Source organism: Nanorana parkeri, unplaced genomic scaffold, assembly GCF_000935625.1.
Source record: "Nanorana parkeri isolate BGI_ZX_2015 unplaced genomic scaffold, ASM93562v1 scaffold683, whole genome shotgun sequence".
Lineage (NCBI taxonomy): Eukaryota > Metazoa > Chordata > Amphibia > Anura > Dicroglossidae > Nanorana > Nanorana parkeri.
In genome coordinates this window covers 304184-331229 of record NW_017306951.1, presented here as the reverse complement: position 1 = coordinate 331229, position 27046 = coordinate 304184, and the positions used below count along the sequence as shown (strand labels likewise).

The window sequence follows — 27046 nt, the reverse complement described above, 5'->3', positions numbered from 1 at the left end:
TATATATTGCATACATCAATCTAAATATCTAAATAGCATTCATACTTCCCATGTTTATGATGTCAATTTTCCATACCATCATATGAGCATCTTGGAGGGCCAACACAGGGACATACAGAGGGAGCAACCAAATGCTTAGTAGGTCACATACCAAGGCTTGTTCTGAATAAATAGCATAGAAAAAATCACAGTGTCTTACTAATGTCACCAGGTAACAAGTATATGTGAAAACTGCAATACCTAAAGGGAAACAGTCACATGGGAGGCCAGATAGGTAACTACAAAAACCTCCATACTGTTCACTAATTATCCTTCTATTATGCAGTATTTTACGGCAGTGGTAGCCCATTCTCTCAAGGCTCAAAAATAGAATATAAATAATCAATGTGTTATAATTGGTTCAGCAAACATTCAAATGACTTAAGTGATGTGTACATTTTCAAAAAGTTTTTTTTTTTACCTCAAAAACTACCAACAAATGGCAGTATGCCTGATGTTAATGTTAATCAATTTTTTTAGATAGAAATAAAACAAAATATTGAGAGCATCCAGAAATATATACGAATATACTCTGCAACCTTCACCCACATGTCTCTCAATGGTGAATATTCAAACCCATCTACTCCCCCACCTAGAGCCAGAAATACAAAATTAAATGCACTCATAACCTCTGCAAAAATCTTACCCCCCTTTATATTGGTTGTATAGAGTCTCTCCTCCACATATATTTCAACATTTCATCAAACTTTCCTGTAATTACAGCTTAAAATCAAGTTTTTAAATGTGATGTACAAATTGTCTTATCTCCCCCACTCGGTTCCTTGATAATTTTACATAAAAATTACAAGATTATTATACTGTATACTGCATGTAGTATAATAAAGAAGAAAGTTGGACAATAGACAGATAAAATCCTGACGAGATAAACATTTTTCCAGTCACATATTAGCAGTAGTACATTGTTCCTTAAGGTGAAAGAACGTTAACTCATTATGACATAGTATAGAATGTTGACTTAAGTTGATGACATTTTCCTTTAAAAAACTTCTGCTGACATAAACGTTTATGTTAACAACTATGCCATTTAGGTAAAAACCCAGTACGCTCTGTCTAATGTTTCTCACTAAACAGGTTTTCTTGTATGACAGGTGTACGTACATAATGAAAGGTTAGCAATGGTTGCTGAAAATATATGAACTGTCTATTTTAGAGCATTTTTAAAAATACTATTTCCACGTGAATATTATGTACATAGTTTGACAGTTTTTGTTGTTGTCTCCTTCTTCTTTAATAACAGGTTCTACCCCGTCATGCTATAGTAAGTATGAAAGCAGTGACCTACTGTACTAAACAAATATTTCTGTAACAACAATTCTCCTGGCATATTTTATTAAGGGCAGGTGCAGATAAAAAAAATTTAATGATAGAGTGGGGATGGGATGGGCTGTCAGAATTTTTTATTTCTATATGTGCGTTCTGGATGAATCCTCCACACATGAAGCCCCTGTCACAAGACAGGAAATTAATGAGAAACTTCAAACCAGAAACACAAACATTAATGAAAACCTGACAGGGATTTCAGAAAGGGCTCATTCACATCATAAACGGTGGCCAATGTTTTTCAACAACTGAACAATGCCGGTCACGGCTAGTCACCGCAGACCACAATGAGGATCTGATGGCGTTGTGCTGTGGAAAAATGCAGGCGTACTGCATTGTTTCACAGTGCACTGTCACACCGCAGCAAACTCCGCTTCTGTGCTGAGACCTAAATAGAGTGTGAACTTTGTACACTCCAAATAAAGTTAGAGAAACTCAAGGAATCTAAACTATTAATGCTTAAAGTTGGGCTACTCCCGCACTGCAAGGTTTAACTGCTCATTTTAGTCTAGGGGCTCAAATAATAAATTTTACTCACCTGACCCTTGACCCCGCATGGCTGTTAGAATTGTCCCCTCAGCCACCCCTCTGGGCTCTGACCTCATCACCTCTAATGCAAGTCCATTAAAAACAAGGATGCAGATTTACATACCGCAGCTGGAGCAGAGGGGGAGAGAGGTGAGCGGTCACTTCCACAGGACTGAGGATCAGGTGAATTTATTTTCTGTATTCTTGCTCTGCCACTGCAAGAGTTAATATTTTAAACTGGAGTTGTTCCTTAAAGTAAAAACAAAAGTAAAGAGCACAACACACTGTTGCTCAGTACAGCAGCCATTCAGAGAACACCTAGTATATTTAATAATGAAAAAAGGTGTTGCCTGATTGGATGAGGGGGGATCATGACATCCCCACCTCTTATCTAATCAGAGCAGGTCTTATATATAGAACAAATGTGTGTATATGGTGTTTTGTAGGTGCCAGGTGACAGGTCCAAAAGATTACAATATCATTAGTTTAAAAAAAATCTTTATTATACTAAATACTATTAAAAACCATAAAAACTTGATTAGTGTGTATATGCTTTCTTCATCGTAATACGCAAATGAACTGATACCTCCAGCAGACTACTCCAAAATACCATTAATGAGGCTTAAATAATAAATAAATAAATAAATAAATAAATACATAAATAAATACATAAACCATATAGAGTGTTCTTTGAATCCTATATCATAGAGCAGCTTCTTCTTTAAAGAATGAAGGAATAGTTTGTAATCTCAATGCATTTCGCGTTCCAAGTACTTCCTCAGGAGAAGGAGAAAATCTAAATAACCACAAAACAAATGAATATACCCAGAAGGGATGATATCCATATAAATTACATTCTGATATATACGATAGTTAGGGATGTCCAGATACCAGTTCAGATACCAGTGCCAATACTTGGCATCTTCACATGAACTACCAGGGTTGCAGAAGTTGCAGCTGGGTCTGGGCTCTGGTGCTCCTCCACTGTCCTGAAATCATTAGTCTGTATTCTTTTAGAAAAACTCATGACAATAAACAAAAATGTATCAGTACTTGTATCTGTAAGTGCTTGGATAAGTATCATTACTTGTACTTGCAAAAATGGTATCGGTGCATCGCTAATATACATTTATACAAAAAAATTAAAACGTTTAAAACAGGGATGCACAAATCCCAGGTGCTCCGTATGCCCCCTTAAAATAACAGCTGCCCCCTAACTTTTGAATTTTTCTCTAGTCCAGTCTTGGAGCTGGAAAAGTATCTGTACATGTACTTGTACCGAGTACGGTACTTGGTATCGGGGCATCCCTAACGATAGTATCACCTACCTATTCAGAAAGCAGTCCGTGTGTGCAACTCCAAAGAGTATCACCAGAGGGCTGAACCCCTCTGATTTACTGATGCAGCGTTAAAGAGTATCACAGAGGAAAGGGGCATTTAGGTATACCATGTTCTAACTTCCCTCCCAGATAATTATCATGCTATTGTAAAATGTCTATTTATAAGTTATAAAACATGCAAGATATATACTGTATATCGTCAACATTTTGCTGAAATGTGTTAGCGTTGTGTTAATACTGTTTTCTTTCTTTCAGCTGGAGTAAATGGGAGTCCTCCTCTCTGTTCCACATGCAATGGGACATGTTTGCAAAGTTCTGGGTGCACATGCTCAAATTCCACATCATGTCTACCTGATGCAAGATTTTGCTCCCTAAATTCCTCTTCTTGTTGTCTCCCAAACCTTTCCTGGAATCCAGACTTGGCCTGCTGCACAGGTGAATGGAGGACACAAGAAAATATATTGTGCATGCATGGCTAAACAACTAGTTAGTTTTATATGATTTTTAAATAGTTTTTTTTTTCATATTATAATGGTGGACAGAGCCTGGGGATGTAACCTTTCATTCAAAGCTATTTGACGCATTTGGTGACAGTTATTTTTCATTAGGGGGAAATAAAAGCATCATGGCCCTGTGCAACACCAACTGCCCTCATCCTTAAAAATTGATTATTTATGTCTCAATAATGGTCTATGGAAACTATCAATCTTAGTTTATTCTTTTAAATATTTATTTTCCCTCATTATTTTCATCTGGTGATGCCTGTATCCCAAACTACTAACCAAAAAACACCTATTACAGTTAGAAACAATACAGCTTGGCTGATGTGTCTGTGTGATACCTAACCCTTCTTAGTATGAAATCAAATACGTTTTGCAGAAGTTACTGTAGGGGACCACAGAGCTGCTGACATTTATTGAAAAACTGAGAAGATACAGTTTGTGTTAAGCTTAAAAAGTAATACCTTTTTCAGACTAACTGTTGTGGGCCATTGCTCGGGACAATATGGAGCACAAGCTATTTGGCAAAATTGGGGGCTTCCCTTCAGTGAGAATGAATAAAATGGGGTTTTTTTCTTCTTCAATACCATACTCTAGAATCTTCTCTATTGCCCCCCCGAACCCCCAATTTGATTGATATTTACAGTATGTGAGATTGTGAGCTGGTTTGAGGAATGTGCTTAGCAGTTACAGTTTGTGGCCAGATTGGGGATATGCACCATTTTTTGTTTCCTTCATAATAAAACTTACCACAAAGGGGAACTTTATTTTAATGAATAATTCCAGGGATTAGAAGTCTGCTTATTTAACATTCCACCCCATGCTACCCTTAAAACCTACCTGCAAGTAAAGCATATAACAAACTTACAAAACACCCTTTCCAGGATCAGTTTGGCTGCAGACTTCAGATGTAGCCATCCCTAGGGTATCTGGAAACTGTTGTCCCTAATTAGAAAGTCTTTTTGGCAACAGAGAGTGTTTTTCTGGCTCTGCGGGACGGCGCTAATATGTTCCTCCTGCCCCAGCTAACAATGAAAATCTACAGCTGGACAAGCTTGGTGGGATTGTTAGGTGGGTATAGGAAAAGGAAACCCTTTGTATGCAGCCTACATGCAAGCATAATAGGGAGGTTGGGCTTCAATCAAAAGCATAGTGGTCCTCAAACAGTTGAGAACCCATCCTCCTCAAACAGTTGAGAACCCATCCTTTTCTGTACCTGGACAATAAAGAAGACTGCAGCACACTAATGAGATCATGACCCTGCTCTGTTGTCCTGTCAGAAGGCTTCCACTGTTAGATGGAAAGCACTAAGCAGAGACAACAAGCCTGGATGGCTCCCTGTACAGCCCTCCTGCACCCCTTTACCCCTCTTAACAGTTTTGAGTTCTCTTGTTCAGGGCGATACAAAAGGCTAAAGTCACAAGAGAGTCAGGTACATGATAGATGTATGTAAAAATGGTTTTATTTTTAAAAACGTAACAGAATTAAATTGTGTTTCATATTTGTATGAAGTTTAGTTAAAGAAATATTGTACATATGTTTTCGGACAAAAAGCTTCCTGAGTAATAATATGCGAATCAGGAATACTCACCTTGTTTTTTCTTCTTTCACATAACAGCGGATCCATACTGTATTTCAGCATGCCTTGCAGATGAAGTCTGTCAATATGTCAATCAGACAGCAGTTTGTGTCGCTAACGCAACTTACTATAAGGCTCTGGGTCTGAGTAAGTTACTTTTCCATTCTTCTTCCCTCACTTTCATTCTGCAGTGTTGCAATACCTACTACATGTCTTAATATGTGGAATTGTTATACAATGAGATACAGTGTATTTGGCTGTCTTACATTTCTCTGGTGCATTCGTTTTTCACAGATGTACAAAATACAACCTCTTCTGTGGCGTGTAAAGGTTCAAACATGACAATTTCTGTCAGTAAGAATTTGCTGGAGATCCTGCACTACAAGCCATCTGCATCCACTTTGTTGCAGTCCAACTGTTCTGGAGCCAATGAAAGTATTCTGCAAGGGCAGCGTATGTATTCACTGACTGTGCAGACCGGTGGCGGTATCTGTGGCAGTAGTATGGTGGTAAGTGTTGTAAATACGGAGTTATACACAATAGTAATATGTTTAGTCATTGTTTATCTTTATATAAAAAAAGTATATGTATCATGGGGTTTATATGAGGTATGTAGGTCTATATTGTCCTTAAAAAATGGTGACACATTTGTCTGTTAACAATACCGCCGATACATTATCACATCATCTTTTTCATTAGCATAACCATACAGTCATAGTTAATTGTATAATTTCTTCAAAGGCGTGTAGTTTGATTGTACCAATGCGTTTCGCATTGGCTTCATCAGGAGAATGTAGGCGAAACCTTAAATACAAACATATGTCGCATACAAAGATATAATATTTCATCTTTTTATTACAGCAACCTGATTTTTTACATAATAGTGTATGGGAAAGCTGTACTCACTTTCCAGCATAACCACAACACATAAAAGGGAAGAGAGGGCGGTGTGACCCGGTAGAAGGAAGGTCACCCCTCCTACACTTGGCCCACTATATCTTTTGGTCGGAGATGATTCAAGAGGAGAGGTTATAGCAACTATATGCTTGTATTCCACCAATCCTGTCAAGCCAAAGACAAACACTTATGCAGAATTCTACACACCACAAATAACTACCATATTATACCCCATGTGTGTATTTACATTTCACTATGGATACAGTACCTTACTATTTGTCCCTTGAATTCATATATATCCAAGACGTCTTTTTTAACATCATTGGGGATACCCTCCTATCAGGATACATACATATGTACACATATAAGTCAATTGTATCCAATTCAAGCTAACAGTTAAAAAGTCCAGTCCCATTTCTCTGATAATACTACACTATGCAACATCCTCAATTAATTGGTATTATACATGTTCCATCTGTAACAGTTGACCCAAATATAGTCCTGCACTTGGATATATGGATCGATGTATATGGTCAAATGTAACCAAATATAACCAAAAGCATATAGACTCTATTTGTAAAATACAATTCTGTAGGATATTCCAATCTGAGATTGCTCTCCCATTGTCTAACATTAAGGTTAAATCCTTTTGATAATCCCATGGAGCAAAGCTCTCAAGCAAACTAACAATCATGATTGTTAATATGTTTGTGAATATTATTGCTTATATGTTTGAGAGCTTTGCTCCATTGTATTTTCAGATGGATTTAACCTTAGTGTTAGCCAATAGGGGAGCCCATTGACACAATTCCTAAAAGTAGACGGAAAGGCTTAAAAGTTTTCTAACGATGCTTAGAATCAGAAAGGATTTACTTCTGTTATGACAATTTGCACAATATCTTCTAAATAATTTTGTTGAGTTGCAATATTGGCAAATTACAAAGTCAATATTCAACAAATAATTGTTTTGTGTTAGATAAGAACTCTGGACAAAATATTTAATATTTTTTATAGTTTTTTAGTATTTTTAATATTAAAAAAAAAAAAATTGTTAACCCTTGCACAGTGGGGCTATGGCCGCCGGCAGGCATCTGAATACTGGCGCGCGTGCGCGATGACGTCACCGCGCATGCGTAGTGAAATCTCGGCGGGGTGAAACTCGGTTACCGCTCCGGGTGTCACCCAGCCTCGGGACGCCCCTGGGGCTACCCCCACACTGCAAGGGTTAACTGCTTGTTTTGGTCTAGGAGGAAAATAAAAAAGTTATACTCACCCGATCCTCTGAGTGGCTTGCTCTTAAGCAGGTCCTTCCAGCCCTGCTCTCCCTCCGCTGCAGTGGTCTAAGATGCCCGAGTCATCACATTCTATACACAGTGTATAGGACATGAGGACACCGAGGGACAAACCATGGGTGGAGCAGAGGAGAGAGGCTGGAGGGAGCACCGTAGCCAGATCAGAGGATCGGGTGAGTATAACTGTTATTTTCCTCCCTAGACTAAAACCAGTTTTAATACGTTGTAGTGTGGAGGTAGCGGCACTGCAAAGATCAATAAAATATTTGACGGGAGTTCTTTTTTGAGCGTGAAGTACTATAAAAATATGGGCCCTTATCTTCAAGATTTTAGATCATATTCTAGATCATGAATTCCATTATTATATTCTTACAGTGAGTAACCCATTCACATAATTACGTTAATTACAAATGTTGTATTTTGCTGTTTATATAATACACACCGTGAAATTTGCTAGGGACTCTTCTTTTGCTAATGTACTGTTTAATATTCACATTTCAAATTAATGAAAAATATGTAACAGGATGTAGGATAGTTGTTTTTTTTTTGATAAAAAAGGTAACATTTATCCCCTTTTCATTTATAGAAAAACGCAACTCATGTGTCTTACACGAATGCTATTATCGTCCCCGGAAACACTGATAATGGACTTGTTACAGTCAGCGAGCTCAGTGTTGCATTCACTTGCACATACAATATTTCAATGTGGATATCTTTATTTACAGTATTTAAACCAGTTTTAGAGTAAGTACATTGTCTTTGTTCCTCTTACTGCTTGTACCATATACCTCCAAAAAGGCTTTCAATTTACACAGCTGTATAATAGTTTACACATTCATGTAACTGTTTATATTGCGCCACAATGAAAGTATTTTTCAGTATGTATTATTATTCCTAAATATAAGAAGTCATTTGTAAAGTGATTTTGACATCTCCTCATAACTGTTGTGTCATGTTTTCATGTAACTTTGGTACCTATGTTAAAAAATAATTTCATGTCAGAGAGGCAATCAGCATCATTGCCTAAAAACAGCCTCAGGAAAAAAAATTAAATGGTATAATAAGCACGGGGTTGATTTTCTAAAGAAAAGACTGTTCACTTGAGTAGTTGAGTAGTGACTCTGTAAAGTGTATGTGTGGTTAGTAAATAAGGTGACGCTGCATTCACTTTGAATATTCAATCCTCTGTGAAGGAAATGTTTGAAATGAACACAGTTTTGCTAAGCTTAGTAAACATTAATTGCGCAAATTGAATGTACTCTATTTTTTAAATAAATCAATCCCCCTTTATGTAGATTGAACTGAAAACGTTTTGCTTAATCACACACACTTTCAGTGCAATGATACTGACAGATTTGCCCGTAGATTTAAAGTGTATGTCAAGCCAAAACTTTTTTGTTTTAGATACAATGGGGAATGATTCGAACGCCTGTCTCATTTTTACTGTTATTTGGGGCTCTGTTAGAGAGTTTTCACATCACTTCCTTTTCTACTGACAAATATTATACCAAAAAGGAGTTTTAGCTGAATACACGCTTTAAAAATTGGGGAGTGATATATACATTAGATGACAATTGGACATGTGGGCACAATCCAAGCACTGAAGACTTGTTCAAACAGCCTACACAGTAAAATGAGCTAGTTGGTCTGGTTGATATCCGTTGAGTACAACCGATGTAGGGACAATGCCTTGAATGAGAATTCAAGACACTTTTTATCTTTTTTCCTTTTTTTTAAACTTTATTGAAATATGACAACATCCTGAACTGTAGTGCGGTGACTTCATGACTTCAGGTGTGCTGTGGTGCACTGAGGAAAAACATGCAGCATATCTGCATTTTTACACAACCCACTGCAACCCGCCTCAAGGCAGGCAGCGGCGTAGATTGAACAGGGCACAAAGGAAACATTTTTTTTCTGTGTGCCCTTGTGTGAAGCCTGCCTTAATCTGTGCAGATAAACACAGCTCAGCTAAACTGGTATGACAAGGCCGGAAAGGTTTTTTTTTTTAAAGTGTATTTCCACTTTTGCAGTCAAAATTGAGAATTGGGAACATGTAACAATTATAAAGTAGGTTTGGCTGCAAAAGTTGAAATGCACATTCTTGAGTTACCTAATGGTGCACCATGTATAATGGTGTATGCCTATGTAGAAGGGAGATGGAAAGCAGGGAGCTAAAAATCCTGTGTGGTTGGCAGCCAGTACTCCTGCAAACTATCATCTGGCAATGATGGCTGCCTAACCATACCCTTAAATTTGATGATCGTTCCTCATCTGCTAAATAAGAATACAATTGTTGTGTTTGCAACTAAACATGCAAAGGTAATGTGCAAAAATGCCAGGTTCCACAGGCATATGTAATTAAACACTATACATTCTGGTTAAGGTAATCTAATTTACATATTCACAAAAAAACAAAAAGGCTTGATTTCATTCAGTACTAATGTCACATTACAAACCGTACAGCTTTGGTTTTTGCTGTTACTGTGACTGATAACAAGGACAAGCTTTTAAACAGTCTCTTCTTCTTACAGCACACAGAACCTGGATGCTGGAGGAACTAATGGTGATGGCCTCACATCACTTGCAGCTTATTCCAACCCATCGTACACTAATCCTATGCTGCAATCAGAACAACAAGACCTGCAGATAGGATCAACTCTTTATTTTGGAATGAGCACTCAGTTCCCTGACCCTGCTTTTGTTTTGCGGATTGACCAATGCTTTGCTACCCCAACCAGTGATGGTTCTGGCTCCATTAAAATACAGCTGATTCAAGGAGGGTAAGCCGCTTAAAAGTCAGAAAGTACATCTGAATCTGAATATGGTTTTACATACAGTATCAAAACATAATAACGAAATCATCGGTTTCTTAGTAGGTCTTAGAATCAGGTGAATACAACCTCATATGAACAACAACATATCACATATTACAATGCGTTAAGTACACCTTATGATTCAATAGCTTGTAGAACCAGTATATAACAAAAGCGCCAACGGCTTGTATCCAAAACCGGAGAATGTCTGCAATGATCTCAAGCAAAACCGCAGATGGCGCAAGCTCTCAGATAGGCTATAGGGGAGCCTCAACTCTGAAAGAAACAAAAGACAAAGAGCGCCTCCATCGCGTAAAAACGTTTTAATGAAATGGGTTTTAAACAAGTGAAACCATACTCACAAAAGTAGAATTTTTACAGGCATAAATAGATAAAATCGTGAAAAGCTTAGCCCACCGGCTACTATTCCTCCCTGAGGTTAACGTTTCCGAGACCACGCCTCCTTCGTCAGAACCAAATGCTTGTAGAACCACCTGTAGCAGCAATAACTTGAAGTAATTGGTTTTTGCCATTACACCTTACACCTTATGATTCAATAGCTTGTAGAACCACCTGTAGCAGCAATAACTTGAAGTAATTGGTTTTTGCCATTACTTTATCAGTCTCTCGCGCGTTATGGAGGAATTTTGGCCCACTCTTCTTTACAACATTGCTTTAGTTCATTAACCCTTTCGCTGCCAAGCCCTCCGGAAAATTTTTCAAATCAGCTGGCCAAGCCATTTTTGAATTTTCTGCAATTTTTTCCTATTGATTTGATTTTCAACTGCTGCGTTGCTAGCGTTTGTAAAAGACCCCCCAAACCATATATTTTCTGAAAGCGCAGGCCCGGTAGAATAAAAAGATGGTGATACTAAATTTGTAGGCCCTGCGATAATTGCGCAAATGTTTCTCAAATTAATATTAAACCGATAAAAATACACAATTCAATTTTAGTCTGCGGCGAAATATCTGGGGTCTAAATAGACCCCTGACATTTCCCTTTTGAAATAGAAAAAGAAATTGAGGACATAAGTCCTCAATTGAGGACATAAGTCGCTAAAGCGACCATCAGCTTATAGTAGAACTGTAAATGCCAGGTCCGTACGGCATACTGAGCTGGCCAGCTGGAAGCACTTTTGTAGCTCCGTACGCCGTACGTCCTTGGCAGCGAAAGGGTTAAGGTTTGCCGGCAATTGTTTATGCACAGCTCTCAAGGTCACGCCACAGCATTTCAAACTGGTTAAGGCCTGGACTGGGCCATTGCAACACCTGGATTCTTTTATTTTTCAGCCATTCTGTTGTAGATTCGCTGGTGTGCTTGGGATCATTGTTCTGTTGCATGATCCAATTTCAGCCAAGCTTTAGCTGTTGGACAAATGGCCTCACTTTTGACTCTAGAATACTTTTGGTTTACAGAGGAGTTCATAGTCGACTCAATGACTGCAAGGTGCCCAGGTCCTGTGGCTGTAAAACAGGCCCAAATTATCACCCCTCCACCACCATGCTTGACAGTTGGTATGAGATGTTTGTGTTGATATGCTGTGTTTGGTCTTCACCAAATGTGGAGCTGTGCATTATGGCCAAACATCTCCACTTATGTCTTTTCTGTCCAAAGGACACTGTTCCAGAAGTCTTGTGATTTGTAATTTGTTTAGATGCAACTTTACAAACCTAAGCCGTGCTGCCATGTTTTTTTAGAGTGAAGAGCTCCTCTCCTGGCTACCCTTTCAAACATTGTACTGTCATGAACTTTCAAATTTTACATGCGAACGGAGGCCTGTACAGTCTGAGATGTAACTCTTGGGTTTTTTGCAATTTCTCTGAGCACTGCACGGTCTGACCTTGGGGTGAATTTGCTGGGATGTCCACTCCTGGGAAGACTAGCTACTGTCTTGAATGTTTCCCCCTTGTGAATAATCTTCCTTACTGTAGAATGATGGACTTTAAATTGTTTGGAAATAGCCTTATAACTAGGGTTGCCACCTTTTCTTCAAGCAAAACCCGAACACTCTAGCGACGAGCAGACATTTTTTTGTAGTCGTGGCTTATTTATATGTAAATAGCGCCACCCATTCATAGGTAAATATCACAGTCGAGACTGTACAGTGAAGGGCCGGTAGCCTCTATCTTAATTTTGGTTGCCCCTGTCTGCCTGACATCTTGTGTCCGGGTTTCTGCTGCCATGAAACCCGGACACAGCATCCAAAACCCGAACTGTCCGGGTGAATCCTGGACAGGTGGCAACCCTACTTATAACGCTTCCCAGATTGGTGGACAGCAATTACTTTTCTAAGATTATTGCTTATGTCTTGCATCCGTTGCGGTGTGGTAACACACAGCAGAATGCTCCAGACCAGCAGACTGCTAAAACTTCAGCTTTTTTAGAGGTGTTCACACTTGCTGATGAGCAATTAATCAATGACATTTGATAAGCAGCACTTGGCTACTACTGGCCTCGTAATTCCTATGGAAGCAGTAAGGGTGTACTTAGTTTTTCACACATAACTTTTCCTTTTTGGCTTTATGTCTGTAAAATAAATAATGATGCGGTGTAATATGTCATGTATTGTTGTTCATCTGAGATAGAATTTTCCTAATTTTATGACCTGCTAAGGACCAGAAGATTTCTATTATGTCCCGATACGTAAAACCAAAAAATGAAAAGAGGGTATACTTTCTTTTTCACACAACTGTATATATAGTTTGGTTCCAGAAAATAGTTTTTCACATATTTACGTCTAAGGTGTATGTTTTTAACCGGTTATAACCTATGATAATTATTATGGCGGGTTATTTCCTCTGTGCATGTTATGTGGCTGTGGGGGGGTGGTGTCACGGAGGAGGCGGGGAAGAGGAGGAGGTGGGTCCGAGTCTCCGCAGCTTTAGTTGAGCAGCTTAGGAGAAAGAGGGACGGGAGCAGACGAAGCTGGGTCCCCTAAGTGCTGGTCGGACGGCAGAGAAGTCCCTGTTCTATCAAAGTCTGTGACTACCTTAGAATGTGTGACCTGTCACATGGTCACACATTTTAACGTAATCTTGCCCAGTTTTTTCAGCTACTAAATTAAAAATAAAATATAAAGGTGATAAAAATCAAAGTTAAGTTTAATTAAATACCTATTAGAGAAAGACCATCCTTAAACAATTGTGTTTTTAAGACATTTCTGTGATAATTGTACCTTAGTTTATTTGTGGCTATACAGATACACAATGGTTCAAGTGTCTCAGAAATGTCTTGCTATAAATAAAAAGAAAAACAATATTATAAATACATGATATATCTCTAATAGGTCTTTTATCAACGTTATTGTTATTGTATAACTGTTATTTTTGTCACCTAATATTTTAATTTTCAATTCAGAAGTAACAGAGCATGTGATCTCGCAAGATCAAAAGCAAAAATCTCCCTTCCCCACATATTGCATCTGTTCAATGCATTTCACATTCTCTTCTCAGTCAGTGACATATACACAGTGAATAGTTAAGGCAGGCTAGGTTGCCCAATAATAAACAAAAACCTATTTTTTTCCAGTTGTGCTGTAAACAGTGGACCATATACCGAAGTGCTTGAGAATGGTAAATCCAAAGAAGTCCGCTTTAGCATAAGCTCTTTCTCCTTCAGGGATTATAACACTGTCTACATATTCTGTGATGCTCGGTTGTGTAGCCAAGAATCTGGAAAATGCTCATCAGTAAGTGTTTTTCATAGTTAATTTTGGAATAATATCACTCCATACCTATTTGACTTGCATCTGATAAATATGCTTTTCCTATGTAAGCAACATTTTTAATTTTTGTTTTTCTATTTCCTGTAGTGTGCAGGATCTCGTGATGTTTTAGAAGAGTCTAAACAGTTCTCTCTAGGTCCTTTCACATTTATTGGTAAATATTTCTTTATTCAACACATTACAGGAAAACTTTGCTGTTTTTTCTAGTTTTTTCTAGCTTGTTTATTGTCAGCAGCCTTGCCGAGCTGTATGTTTAACTATATTAGATTCCCTTGAAGCATGTTACAATCCCTTGGAGCATGTTAAATACTTTTGCCTTTTGATGTTGGAACTTTTCTGACTTTGTTTTTTACATGCCAAAAAGGTCTTCTGAGTAATTGTTATTTACTCTAATGCCTGCATCACCCCACCCATTGAACTTCATAGAGTGTTATTTGGGTCATTGACACTTTGGGGTTGATTTACTAAAGAGATAGAGACTGTTCTCTTTACAAGGGCATGTTCACTTTGAAGAGTGCCATTTTACTTTGCATAGTGAATGATGGTAAAAAAAAAATAAAATCCTGAGTTCAGGGAATACAAAAGAACATTCTGTATCCTTTTAGGAAATCAGCCTTATTGTCCTTGCCTATGCAGATTGATTTAAACTTGCTAAATTCATAGTACATTTTACATACAACAAGGAGTGTTATTAAAGTAAACACTGGTAATATGACAATATAGGTATGAAAACATTATTCTCTGGGAAGGCATGTAGATAAGTTTGTATTATAAAAGAACACTTCGTGGAGCATTGTATTTTACATGATCCTTACTATAGGCAATTTTGAATAATCAAGACAAGGTGTATTTTTACTCCCCTAATGCTGGCTAGTAATCATGGTAACAGTATGATGACATTTTTATGCAGCCAAATAAGCAGCGCAGAGTGAGCTTTATAGGAGGTGGCTTTGACTCCATCCAGGTCCAGTTAGGTTGTACTTCATATTGGGTCTCTATCGTACATTCCAGACCTAACGTGTCAATACTAACATTCACTAAAACTCTTGATGTGTCTCCAGTTAGTATGGGCAGGTGTTTTCTCATGTAAACTGCTCAGATTCAGTAGGCTCTGTTTTAAAAGCACAGCAAAGTTTACTCCAGGCTATACACAATGCGCTTTCAATTGGGTATCATGAGGACCATGTCACTGTACTGATTCTGATGATGGAGGCAACTTACCAATAACAAGCTTAAAAAAGAAGCCGCTCGCCTGCTCCTATGGCTTTGTTTCCTCATTGGTTGAAATGTTGCAGAATCTTGCTTACCAACAAGAGAAAAGCTACGGGGTGACTGCTTGCTTATGTTCTCTACTGATGGGACTCTGACACTGGAAAGTTGCCATGTGTGACATCACCTTAAGAAAGTTTGCATTGTTGGCAAAACATAAACTTTATTGTGCAACCTGTCAGTTTGAAGCACACCAATGGTGACCTTTTGTAATTAATAAGGGGGATCTGTCAAGTTTGCTGCACAACTAGACAGTGCAGCAATATAAAATATGTCCCTGGCGACATCATACTTTGTGTTTTAAGTGGAAAACAGTGGGCAGTGGCACATCCCATCCTGATGAGGTGGTTACTGGTGCCTCACTGATTACCATGCAGACGTAATGATGTCTGCTAGAAGGGCAGCAATAATACTAGTCAAAGATTAACATGAAAACCATCCTCACTAAACCAGTTGTCACAGTCTGAACTGTTTAGGGGGAAAACTGTGGTACTGTAGAGGAAGGTGAATATTAACTGCATGTTAGAACCTTTTTTTCAGGAACAAATTGGATATTGTTTGTGAGCTGTGGTGGCGACCGCTTTGTGAGACCAGAGTTAGGCCTTAAGATAATCTAGTACCTTTGAAGTAGGTGACCAATATGGGTAACCATTTTATTATTCTGTCTTTAGATCCTGTGGATAATTCTGCTGTCTCCCATAAAGGTAAGAATAACTTGAAATATTTTTTTCTGCAAACAATTATCTTCAAAAGAATTATGCATACTTTTTTCAGACAGTACTTTGCCCCATCCCTTTTCTACATAGTCTTATATTTTGCCATAGGCATAGTGCAATTGGGTTTGTAGTAGGGTTTCTCCAATGATTAGATGTAATCTTAATGCATAACCAGAAAATTCCTCTAAACTATTAGAAATTACTCTCACTGTAGAGATATTTGGATGCAAATTGCACCTAAACTGCAAGCAGCATCATAGATATTTCCCTATTTTTGATAAAGATAATGGGTACTACATCACACTAGATCGCACTAGATCAGGGGTCACTAAATGGTGGACCGCAGTCCGGACACGGACTGACTGGCAGTTCTGTCAGCACTGCAATCACCGACCTGCGCTGGGTTATGACAGGCAGTGGATACACTTCCCCAGTGGTACATGTTCAAAAAATAACCTGGCAGGACTCTATCCAAAACATTAAAGTTTACACTTTAGGTATAAGACTAAGGGGCTTATTTGACTTTGATATGTCATGTGAATGGGTTCTTTTCATCATCCTCCTTTTTTTTTTCCGTTCATTAATTAGAATGGGGATTTGCATGCTTTAGAGTCCCAAAGCAATAAAAATACTTGCACACAAAATGCCTAGACGTACCACTCCGTCATTTTATCAAACCCTTGTTTATCTTTCTGCCTGCAGGTCTGCCTTTTACTGTACTCGTGGCCAGCCTTCTGAGTGCTTGGATACTGCTTATGTCTGAGTTTTGAGCACTAAATTACTAATTTTTTAAGAAGATTTATTTTTTTGCTGAACCAGCTGGTCATTTACACAGCTACAGATGTTTGCCTTCTAGACCTTAGATGTGGTGCATTATATGTATGACATTAAATTGTAATTATTGTTCTTTTGTGAGGAAATAAAAAAAACCCACAAGGCTATGACAACCACTGCAGTACACATGACTGCAGTGGTCATGGGTACAAAATTTCTAATATAATTGGCATATAAATGTAACTTGTATCTATTTTTTGGAAAATTGTCAACATATTCCAATTGTATGTTTTTAATATACTGTATATATAACTTTAAATATACATTAATATATGTATAATTATTTTTTATTTTTAAAATCTATTCTGTCAGAGATGCACTTTGGGCTGATATTTCTGTAGTAACAGGGATTTACCAACCTCTTGTAGAACAATAAGGCTTTAGTAAAACTGAACTCACAATGTCATAAAGAGGGTAGCGTGCAATAGTAGCTTGTTAAAACTGTTCTGTATTAAAGGAGCCCGCTCCCGGTGGTCAGCAGTGGGGCTTTCAGCTGGACAGTTCAGCAGTGCTGAGATGGGCACCCATCAGAGACCCACTTCAGAAGTTGTCACTGGTGTCATCCTCATTACAGAGAAGGTTACAATCAGGGAGGGTCCTGAAAGTGAACAAGGATGCCACCAATGACAACCAATCTTTACTGTGAGTGTCATTTGAATGTGTTTTACTAATAAATCCTTAATATACTACATAGAATCAGCACACTCTTTATCTGCTTTATGTTTTCAAAACTGCTAGCCTATCCTGCCACTTTTGGAGACATGTTTTTCTCTGCTTATGTTAAAACTGCCATGTGTTTGCTTTGACATAACACGACTGAACTGCAATTTTTCCATTTTACTAACCATTTATCTGTGACTCTCTTTCTTCAGCAAGTGAAGGAAAGGTTTTTGCATTTAATACCCCACTTTTTTTATGTTGCTATCTTTGTCCTGGTGGGCTTGGTTCTTAGAACACCTTCACTGTTTACTTGACCAAAAGTGTAAGTGTGAAAAAATAGATCAACTATTAAAAATAAACTTTATTTAAAGATACTTCCCTTCACCAATCTTTTAAATTCATGCAATAAATAGAAGTGTTTCATAATTTGTCTACACTGGGCTCACTTCAATAAAAGAACGTTCAGTATTATGTTGGAGTTTGGAGGAGCTTCATTCTGGGCCTTCTGGATTTAATCTGAAAATGTTTCAGGGAGATCATCTAGAGCAGTGGCTCTCAACCTCTCTAGGGTCGGGACCCCTTGGTAACATTTGCCAAGTTGTGGTGACCCCCAAAGGTAAAATTTAGGGATGACACGGCTCCAGGCAGCGATATCTGGAGGTGTGGCAGGAGAACTGACACTGCTGCGCTAGGAGAGAACTGAGGAGGACTCTCACCTTGCACAGCGACCCACAGGTTGAGAACCACTGGTCTAGAGCTACTGGTGTCATGGAAAATTCTCACCCCACATTCTTAAAAGAAACAAAGAGTATAAAGTAAATATATTGTGCCATCTGTTAGCTTTTATGACTTTTAGGAAGCAGGGTTTGTATTGTGATGCTTGGGATTTTATTTTTAGGGATGTCCCAAAACCAGTACTCAGTGCCGATACAGGGCATTTTCACGAGTACTTGTACTCGTGAAAATAGCCCGATACTAAAGGCCGGTACCGCCCCTTAAAATTTTTTAATTGGCTCAGCCCCGTGCTTGTGGGGACCTGAGGCAGCCTGCCGGGGACCAGGCAGTAGCTTTCTTTGTCAGTGCCTGCTGGGGCCCACATCTCCTCCTCCTTCCCGGCTCAGTCACAGCTCGAGGCAGTCCCCCAATGCAAATACAGCCTGGAGCCGGCACCCGCCCTGTCAGCTCAACACCCAATTGTTCAGTTCAGCACCTGCCCGGAGAGCCCTGGAGAGACCCATAGGCAGCCCTGGTGAGATCTGGACGCAGCCTGGTGAGATCTCGATGTAGCTCTGGTGAGATCTGTACTCAGCCTGGTGAGATCAGATTTTATATAAATAAAAGACTTGTCAAAAACTTGTCTTTTGTTTTAGTTTTTTCAAATAAAGGATTTTATTAAAAGTCTGGACCCTTTTTTTACAATTTTATTTAACCCTTTAGTGAATGGGTAGGAGTACAAGTACCCCTTACTCATTCACAGGGGGGGGGCATCTGGGTGCCCCTTTTATTAAAGGGGTACCCTGATGTGAATAAGCCCATCTGCCGCACCCCCGCAACCAACGCCCCAGGGCTTGTGGGGAAGAGGCCCTTGTCCCCATCGGCACGGGGACAAAGTGCTTTTCCAGGGGGGAAAACCCTGGAAAAGCACCCTCCCAGTGCCGAGGGCATGTGGCCTGGTATCGCAGGGTTCTCCCCCCCCCCCATTTTGGGGGTGGGGTTCCGCCTTAAAATTCCTACCAGACCTTAAGGGCCTGGTATGGCTTTAGGGGGAACCCAACACTTTTTTTCTTTTTTTTTAAATGGGGTCCCTCCTAAAATTCCTACCAGATCTAAAGGGTCTGGGGTTTTTTGGAGGGGGAACCACATGCTTTTTTTTTTTTTCCTTTTTACATGTCAATTTTTTTATTTACATTTTTTTTTCATTTTTATTATTTCACTTTAAGTGATGTTAACATCACTGCTTCTTTAAAAATTGTATTTTCTAAAAGTGTTTTTTTCATTGATACATTTCCCCCAGCGCAGTACCTGAATACCCATACCCTTTTTATGGCCATTAACTTGCAAATAAGCCTTCAAAATGGGGTCAATTGATTTTCAAAGTTCTACCCCCATAGACTTGCACTGAGTTCAAACTTTTTCCATGTTCGAAAGTTCAAATTCGAACCGAACAGGGGGGTGTTCAGCTCATCACTAGTAAAGATATATCTTGTTCAGCCCAGCTTATTGACTCAATTCCGCCACCCAAGCTAAATAGCATGGATAGACGATTCTTCCCTGATGACTATTGCATTTTGCATTTTGTGTCATCTATGATGTCTATCTTACTGAGGAGAAAAGAAGAGGAAGGCATTGCCAGGGTACACACACATATTGCTTAGCACCTAACATGAAAAATATCTCTGAGGTTAGGACTTTTGCAATAATAAGACAAACCTTGTATTTTATATATGAGGTGTGAGGAAGTGCAGAAATTTTACTTTTACCTTATGCCTGCTATTGCACAGTACAAATGTTTCCTCCCCTCGCTCACTGACACTGCATTGTGCATCAGACAGAAGAATAGCCAATTTATTTAAAGAACTCCAGGAAAAAAAATGTATTAACCCTTGCAGTGGGGCTACTCCCGCACTGCAAGGGTTAACTGATTGTTTTTGTCTAGGTTCATAAAAGAAATTCATACTCACCCGCTGTTCCGAACTGGCTTGCTGTTAGACTTATCCTTTCAGTCTCTCTCCCCGTCCTCTGCAGTGGTCTAAGGTCCCATAAATCATAACGTCTATACAAAGTAGACTTGTGCATTTAGATTCAGACGAACCTGCAAATCAACGAAGATCAGTTGATTTGGCGGTTTGTCCAAATCCGAATTAACAAATTATTATATTTCGTTAAAAAACATACGTTAAAATACGAAAAACGTAATTGGGTACAAATAACTAATTTGAGAATGTGCAGCGGCCATATTGGCCACTAGTGCGTTCTGCGCATGCGTGCCCCCTTCTTGGAGACGAGCGCATGATGCCGCATGTTTGTGCGGCGTCAGGTGACGTTACACACCGGTACTGGCATGTTACCCATTACCAAATTTACCTCTGCCTCTACAGCTTTGGTCCAGTTCTTTGGTACTGTCAAGGTGCCACACTTTATTTGTATACAGTTGCACCTCTTCTGTCAAATGTGGGTACATTTCTCTGCAGGCTCATTCCTGCATTGCACCTCAACGTTTGTGGTGTATTTTGCTGCTTCAGCACTGTCAAGGTCAGGGGCGGACTGAAAACACATGGGGCCCCCGGACAATACAAGATTATGTGGCCCCATTGTGCTCCGCTCATTTACAAGCCACACCTACATAAACACTCTTGTGTTACAGAAACTATTTCTCCATACTATTATCAAAATAGCGGTCTATTCACTAAACGATGCATTGCCGTGGAATTGGTAAGAGACTTTCAAAATCCAGACCAATATAGGCAATTTGGAAAGTGAACTAATGCATGGCAGACTTCAGACCAGAACCAATATACGGCAGATCTCAGACCAGCACCAATACACGGCAGACCGCAGGCCAGCACCAATACACGGCAGACCGCAGGCCAGCACCAATACACGGCAGACCTCAGGCCAGCACCAAAACAAAGCAGACATCAGACCAGCACTAATACTCGGCAGACCTCAGATAAGAACCAATACATGGCAGACCTCAGACCAGAACAAATACACGGTAAACTTCAGACCAGAACCAATACATGGCAGACCTCAGACCAGGACCAATACATGGACGACCTCAGATCAGAACCAATACACGACAGACCTCAGACCGGAATCACTGAACAGCAGACTGGGCAGTTAGAATGACACATAAACAATGACATCTCCGGGATCGGCCATCACACACAGTCTGATCCCCTTGAGACGTCACCCGCACACTTGCATTAATGGGTAGCTCCTTCCATGCCAGCACATGAGTGAATGCTCACCTTCAACAGGTTCAGGGGGTGGGTGCAGCAGATATGGAGGGTCCCACCAGGGGCAGATGTGGATCGTCTCAGCAGGGGCAGATGCGGAGGGTCTCAGCAGGGGCACAGGAGGGTCTGAGCAGGGGCAGATGAGGAGGGTCCCACCAGGGGCAGATGTGGAGGGTCTCACCAAGGGCAGATGTGGAGGGTTTCACCAGGGCAGATAAGGAGGGTCTCAGTTCAGAAGATGTTGAGGGTCTCACCAGGGGCAAATGCAGAGGGTTTCAGCAGAGCAGATGCCTTTGGTCTCACCAGGGGCAGATGCAGAGGGTCTCAGCAGGGCAGATGCGGAGGGTCTCAGTAGGGACAGATAAGGAGGGTCTCAGCAGGGCAGATGCTGAGGGTCTCAGTAGGGGCAGATGAGGAGGGTCTCACTAAAGGCAGATGTGGAGGTCTCAGCAGGTGCAAATGAGGAGGGTCTCACCAGGGCAGATGCCGAGGGTCTCAGCAGGTGTGGAGGGTCTATGCAGGGCAGAAAAGGAGGGTCTCAGCAGGGGCAGATGCGGAGGGTTTCAGCAGGGGCAGATAAGGAGGGTCTCACTAGGGGCAGATAAGCAGGGTCTTAACAGGGGCAGATAAGGAGGGTCTCACCAGGGGCAGATAAGGAAAGTCTCACCAGGGGCAGACGCGAAGGTCTCACCAGGGGCAGACTTGGAGGTCTCACGGGGGCAAATGTGGAGATCTCACCCGGGTCAGATGCAGAGATCTCACCAGGGGCAGATGCGGAGGTCTCACCAGGGGCAGATGCGGGCACCATTCCTCCAGTGGGGTGCCCAGGACCTGATCTCAGTGGAGGCCCCCAGCCTTGGGCCCTCATGCAGCCACACCGATGGTAGGTCCGCCCACGAGCTGTACAGCCACCCAGCATGACACCCCCCACTATCTCTGTGCTCTTTTCAGCCACACCACTGCCAAACTAGTAGATGCGGCTGTGTAAAGCGGGGATGGCAGAGGCTGGTGGGCCCTGGAGGTGGGGGACACTGCCATCGCTGCTTTAGCACAGCCGCATCTGCTGGTTTGGCAACGTTGCGGCTGAAAAGAGCTTTGAGATAGCGCACAGAGCCGCCTCTCCTCCATGTGGGCTGAAAAGGGCAGCGAGGGGCTTGGTGACTGGCCCCTTCTGGCCGTGGGCCCTTGGGCCGTGCCTGAGTGCCCGAATGGTCTGTCCATCCCTGGTCAAGGCATCACACTATTACACACTACACAATATTTCTGTAGCTGCTCCCCAGTTGTAAAATCTGTAGTGGTTGCTGCTTGCTGAGTCATTCTCTTTGTCTCATATTTTTCAGCCTAGGACAGTGCTATATCCAGTGGCGTCACAAGGGGGGTGCGGCCCACACCCGGGTGACACCATTGGAGGGGTGACACCAAAATGACTCACAGTCATTTTGGTGTCACCCCCCTCTGAAAAGTCGGTCAATGGACCGAACGCCCGACAGTATCAGGAGAGAGGAGGGGACCCGGCGGCATACCTTATCCCGTCGGGTGACTGTCCTCTCCTCACGCATGCGCGTGACGTCATCGCGCACGCGCGGCAGTATTCCGTATATATCACAAAGAATATTTGTGGCTATTGTCTCTCTGAAATAGTATCTAACAATAGTTTATTCATTAAAACCTACTGTACATTGCGTCCTCAAAAAAAATGTAGTGCCCTGTTTTTGGTCAAATAATGCACTCTAATGTACATGTATTGAGTACAAGCTGCCTGACATCTCTTCTATTCAAAATGCAGACAATGAATATTTTATAATTAGTCCCTAGAGAATCAATACAATATTTTGCTGTCTTTTTCTGGAAAATAAGTACGCTCTAAAGTACATTATTTTTAATGAAAAGCTGACTGTTGTTCTCTCTGTTTAAATGCAGTTTCAGTGAAGGGAACTCTTAAGGCATCAGCATACCAAGACATTTTGGACAATTTCATGCTCCCATCTTTGTGGGAACAGTTTGGGCATGGCCCCTTCCTGTTCCAACATGACTGTGTACCAGTGCACAAAGCAAGGTCCATAAACACTTGACTAGCCCGCACAGAGTCCTGACCTCAACCCAATAGAACACATTTGGGATGAATTAGAGTGGAGACTGCGAGCCAGGCCTTCTCGTCTAACATCAGTACCTGACCTCACAAATGCACTTCTGGAAGAATGGTCAAACATTCCCACAGACACACGCCTAAACCTTGTGGAGGCCTTCCCAGAAGAGTTGAAGCTGTTATAGCGGCAAAGGGAGGGCCAACTCAATATTGAAACCTACGGACTAAGACTGGGATGCCATTAAAGTTCATGTGGGTGTAAAGGCAGGCGTCCCAATACTTTTGGTAATATAGTTTATATTCATAATATACTGTATATGTATCATTCAGACTGCTAAGTACTTTTATTCTTATTCCCTTTTTGCTTTACTGTTGAACTATTTGTCTCTCTTTTATGGAACATCTTTTTCTGCATATTGCTTCTGCACCATTTCTAAACAAGAACTTACAGTATCCTTGTCTCTTTAAAGAGCGCTACCATATTGTAAACTCTGTTATATTCCTGTCTGAAGGGACAGTGGGCATCACATGTATTTCTTAAGTTTTTTTAATTGTCACAGTATTTGTTGGGAATGGTGCACGTTTCTGTTAAAACACGTGGTGGCAGCTGTTCTTTTGTGTAAAGGGTTAACTGTGGAGTTAACCAAGCCCAAGTAACAATTGCTCTCAGTCTGCTGGCCTTAGAATGTTTTCCCGTGAGCTGAAAAATCTCTTTGCCGGGAGGCTGAGAGTGGTATTGTCCCATCTTGGTGACAACACGTAGGATTAAAACTGTGTATCGTCGCATATTGGTAACAGTACAGTGGGGTCGGACCTGCTGTTACTGACACATAATCTTTTGTAACCCTGACAATAAAATAAACTTTGAATTGTTTTTGTTGCTTAAATGCTAAATTGAGATCTGGTTTTGACAATACAGCCAATCAGAAACTGTTGAAATAATACCAATTCAGCGTGCACAATATTCCTTTATATAGTGTTAAAAATATACTTTATTGTTTATATTTGGCCTGAACAGCTGCATGTTTTGTGTCAGTGCAACCTACCCCAACAGCTAAAATGCTGTCTATGTAGTCTGGACCATATTTTTGTTTTTCTGTGTACACTTATATGTGGATTTGTAGGATAAAAACTGCATGCTGATTCGGTGCTGACTGTACAGTATTTCTGGATCTTGTCACTGACATAAATTACTATAAACATTATTGTTAAAAGCTGCCTCATCTTTCTTTTCATATGGCTTACATAATGTGCAGAATATCTGTCCTATTTTCTGGCTCTCATCTTGACGTAATCCAGTGGAATTTTTATCTTTTGATGAAAAGTGCCTTGTATCTTCCTCTTCAAATGTCTACTAAAATGGCTTACATCATGTGCAGCATGTCTGTGCAATATTTCTGCTTCTTGTAGATGAGATAATCCACTATTTTATTTCATGTTAAAACCTGCCTCTTAGTTACCTCTTTAAATGCAGTCAATATAAAGGCTTACATGATGTGCCTTTGCTATTTTCTTGTCTCTGGCATAATATACTGCAATTTATATTTTAGCTTTTTTTTTATTAAACCTGCCATGTCTTTCCACTCATACATCTCTGAGACATGTATTTAAAGAATTGGTGTTTTTGATGCCTGAAACTACAACAAAGAATTGTAGCGCCCCCCTTACTCGGTCAGCGATATCCTAATGCAGGATAACACTACCGTTGGCTCCCAAGGGGTGATCTACAGTAAAAGAACTAATGGGTTTCCCTGCATTTCCTCTGTAACAAACCTCTATATTGGATCCACAGCACATCAACACACCTTGAGCACCTTGCTATGGGTTACCGCAACTCTGAAATCTTCTTATATAGGGGTAATTTCACTCGCTTTTGCCCTTCAGCACTTACTGACCTTTGTGGTGATCGATTGAAGTAATGTCCAGACTGTAGGTATGAGGCTTAGAACTTTTATTGTAGAACTTCAGAGAGAGAGGTGGAGGGTTAGGATCATCCAGGACATTGCACAGTGTGGTTAGTTTTTCCATGCACAGTAGGTAGAGCACCTTACACAGCAAAACGTGAGGTAGAAGTCATTAGTTATCAGTAGTATGCACTGGGCTTGCTGCTGTCTGTCAGGGTCATTACACGGCTAATCCCCAGGTTTCAGGCATAGCCATCTCAGACAATCCATAGCAACCTCTCCACAGGCAGGGGAAGGGAGAGCTCACAAGGTCCACCCCAAGTATTTATCTCCTCCCCAGCATGCACCACTGGCCATTGCCTAACAGTGATTGGCTGGAGAGGGATATCCACTCATAGCAATCCCTCATTGGCTGCTCTGTTCTGTGACCAGGTATACCCAGCAGTACACCTAGTAGCAGACAGATGCAAATGAAGACAGGTTGTTTAGGGGAAACCAAATGAACCTAAACTACAAATCAGCATCAGACTGCACAGAATCCTATAATACTAAATTTAATAGCACCCTTTCCAGCAGGGTGCTACAGAGTGAAAAGCCAGCACCCATGTATAAGAATGCTGGCTTTTTGTTCTCTGCATGTCTGCCATGCACTTGATTGCTACACATGGCTGTAGGAGCAGAAACACAGGATAGATCTTTCTGAACTGCAGTTGCAACTGGTTAGGCTGATGGCACACAGATGATTCTGTCACTGGTGGCAACTTGCCAGCAACAGGATTGTTGAGACATGCAGATAAATACTTACCTAGTAATAGGTATTTCTTATATAGCGATAATTTAGCTGGTAAGTTGATGCAAGTGACAGGATTGCAAGTGTTCCATGACCCTTAGGAAATTGGAAAGGACCCCAGGTACAAAACAATGGGTGACTGACTGTGTTGTTGACCTCTAAGGCAATCATGCAACTCCATACCAAAATTAATTTGATATAATTTTTTGGGGGGACAGATAGAGCTTTTTTTGGTGGTATTTAATCACCACTGGATTTATTTTTTATTTTTTACTATATAAAGAAAATAGTACCGAAAATTTAGAAGAAAAAAACAGTTTTCCCTATGTTATGAAATATTTATTATTATTAGCCAATTTTTGGTAAAATATAAAAGATGGGGTCATGTTGAATAAAAGGCACCAAACATGTCAAGCCTTAAAATTGTGCATGCACGTGAAAAAATAAATAAATTACAATACTAAAAATTGTCCTTAGGCGATGCTTTAAAAGCTTTTACTACTCATCAATTGAGTGTTAACAGTGATTATTGGCCCTAAAATTATGGGTCGCACTCCGACATTTGCGGTGATAAGTAACACGTGAGGTGCAATTGTTGTTGCAATTGTTACATAGGGGAATCTATAAGCTGCCTGGGGGCCCAGGTTTTCTCAAATTTGGGTAAGGTGTTACGCAAGTGTGCCATCAGGTATTCCAACTTGAAAATGTCATGGATGCATCTATGGAGATCAGCACTAGAGGAGGGGAAATGGTTGTTTCCATTTCCCCAAA

The 27046-nt window shown here is 40.4% G+C and overlaps 1 protein-coding gene across 1 annotated transcript in view; it reads left to right on the top strand.

The window, feature by feature from the left end:
* The window catches only part of LOC108792778 (uromodulin-like), a 22057-nt gene extending 5245 nt beyond the window's left edge, over window positions 1-16812 (top strand). The window contains exons 2-11 of the mRNA XM_018563639.1: window positions 1298-1318; window positions 3504-3683; window positions 5367-5474; window positions 5622-5836; window positions 8103-8260; window positions 10051-10299; window positions 13862-14021; window positions 14145-14211; window positions 15998-16030; window positions 16745-16812. Coding sequence (XP_018419141.1) covers window positions 1298-1318; window positions 3504-3683; window positions 5367-5474; window positions 5622-5836; window positions 8103-8260; window positions 10051-10299; window positions 13862-14021; window positions 14145-14211; window positions 15998-16030; window positions 16745-16812 — 1259 coding nt within the window. The remainder of the gene's footprint in view (window positions 1-1297; window positions 1319-3503; window positions 3684-5366; window positions 5475-5621; window positions 5837-8102; window positions 8261-10050; window positions 10300-13861; window positions 14022-14144; window positions 14212-15997; window positions 16031-16744) is intronic.
* The last annotated feature ends 10234 nt before the right edge of the window (window positions 16813-27046 follow it).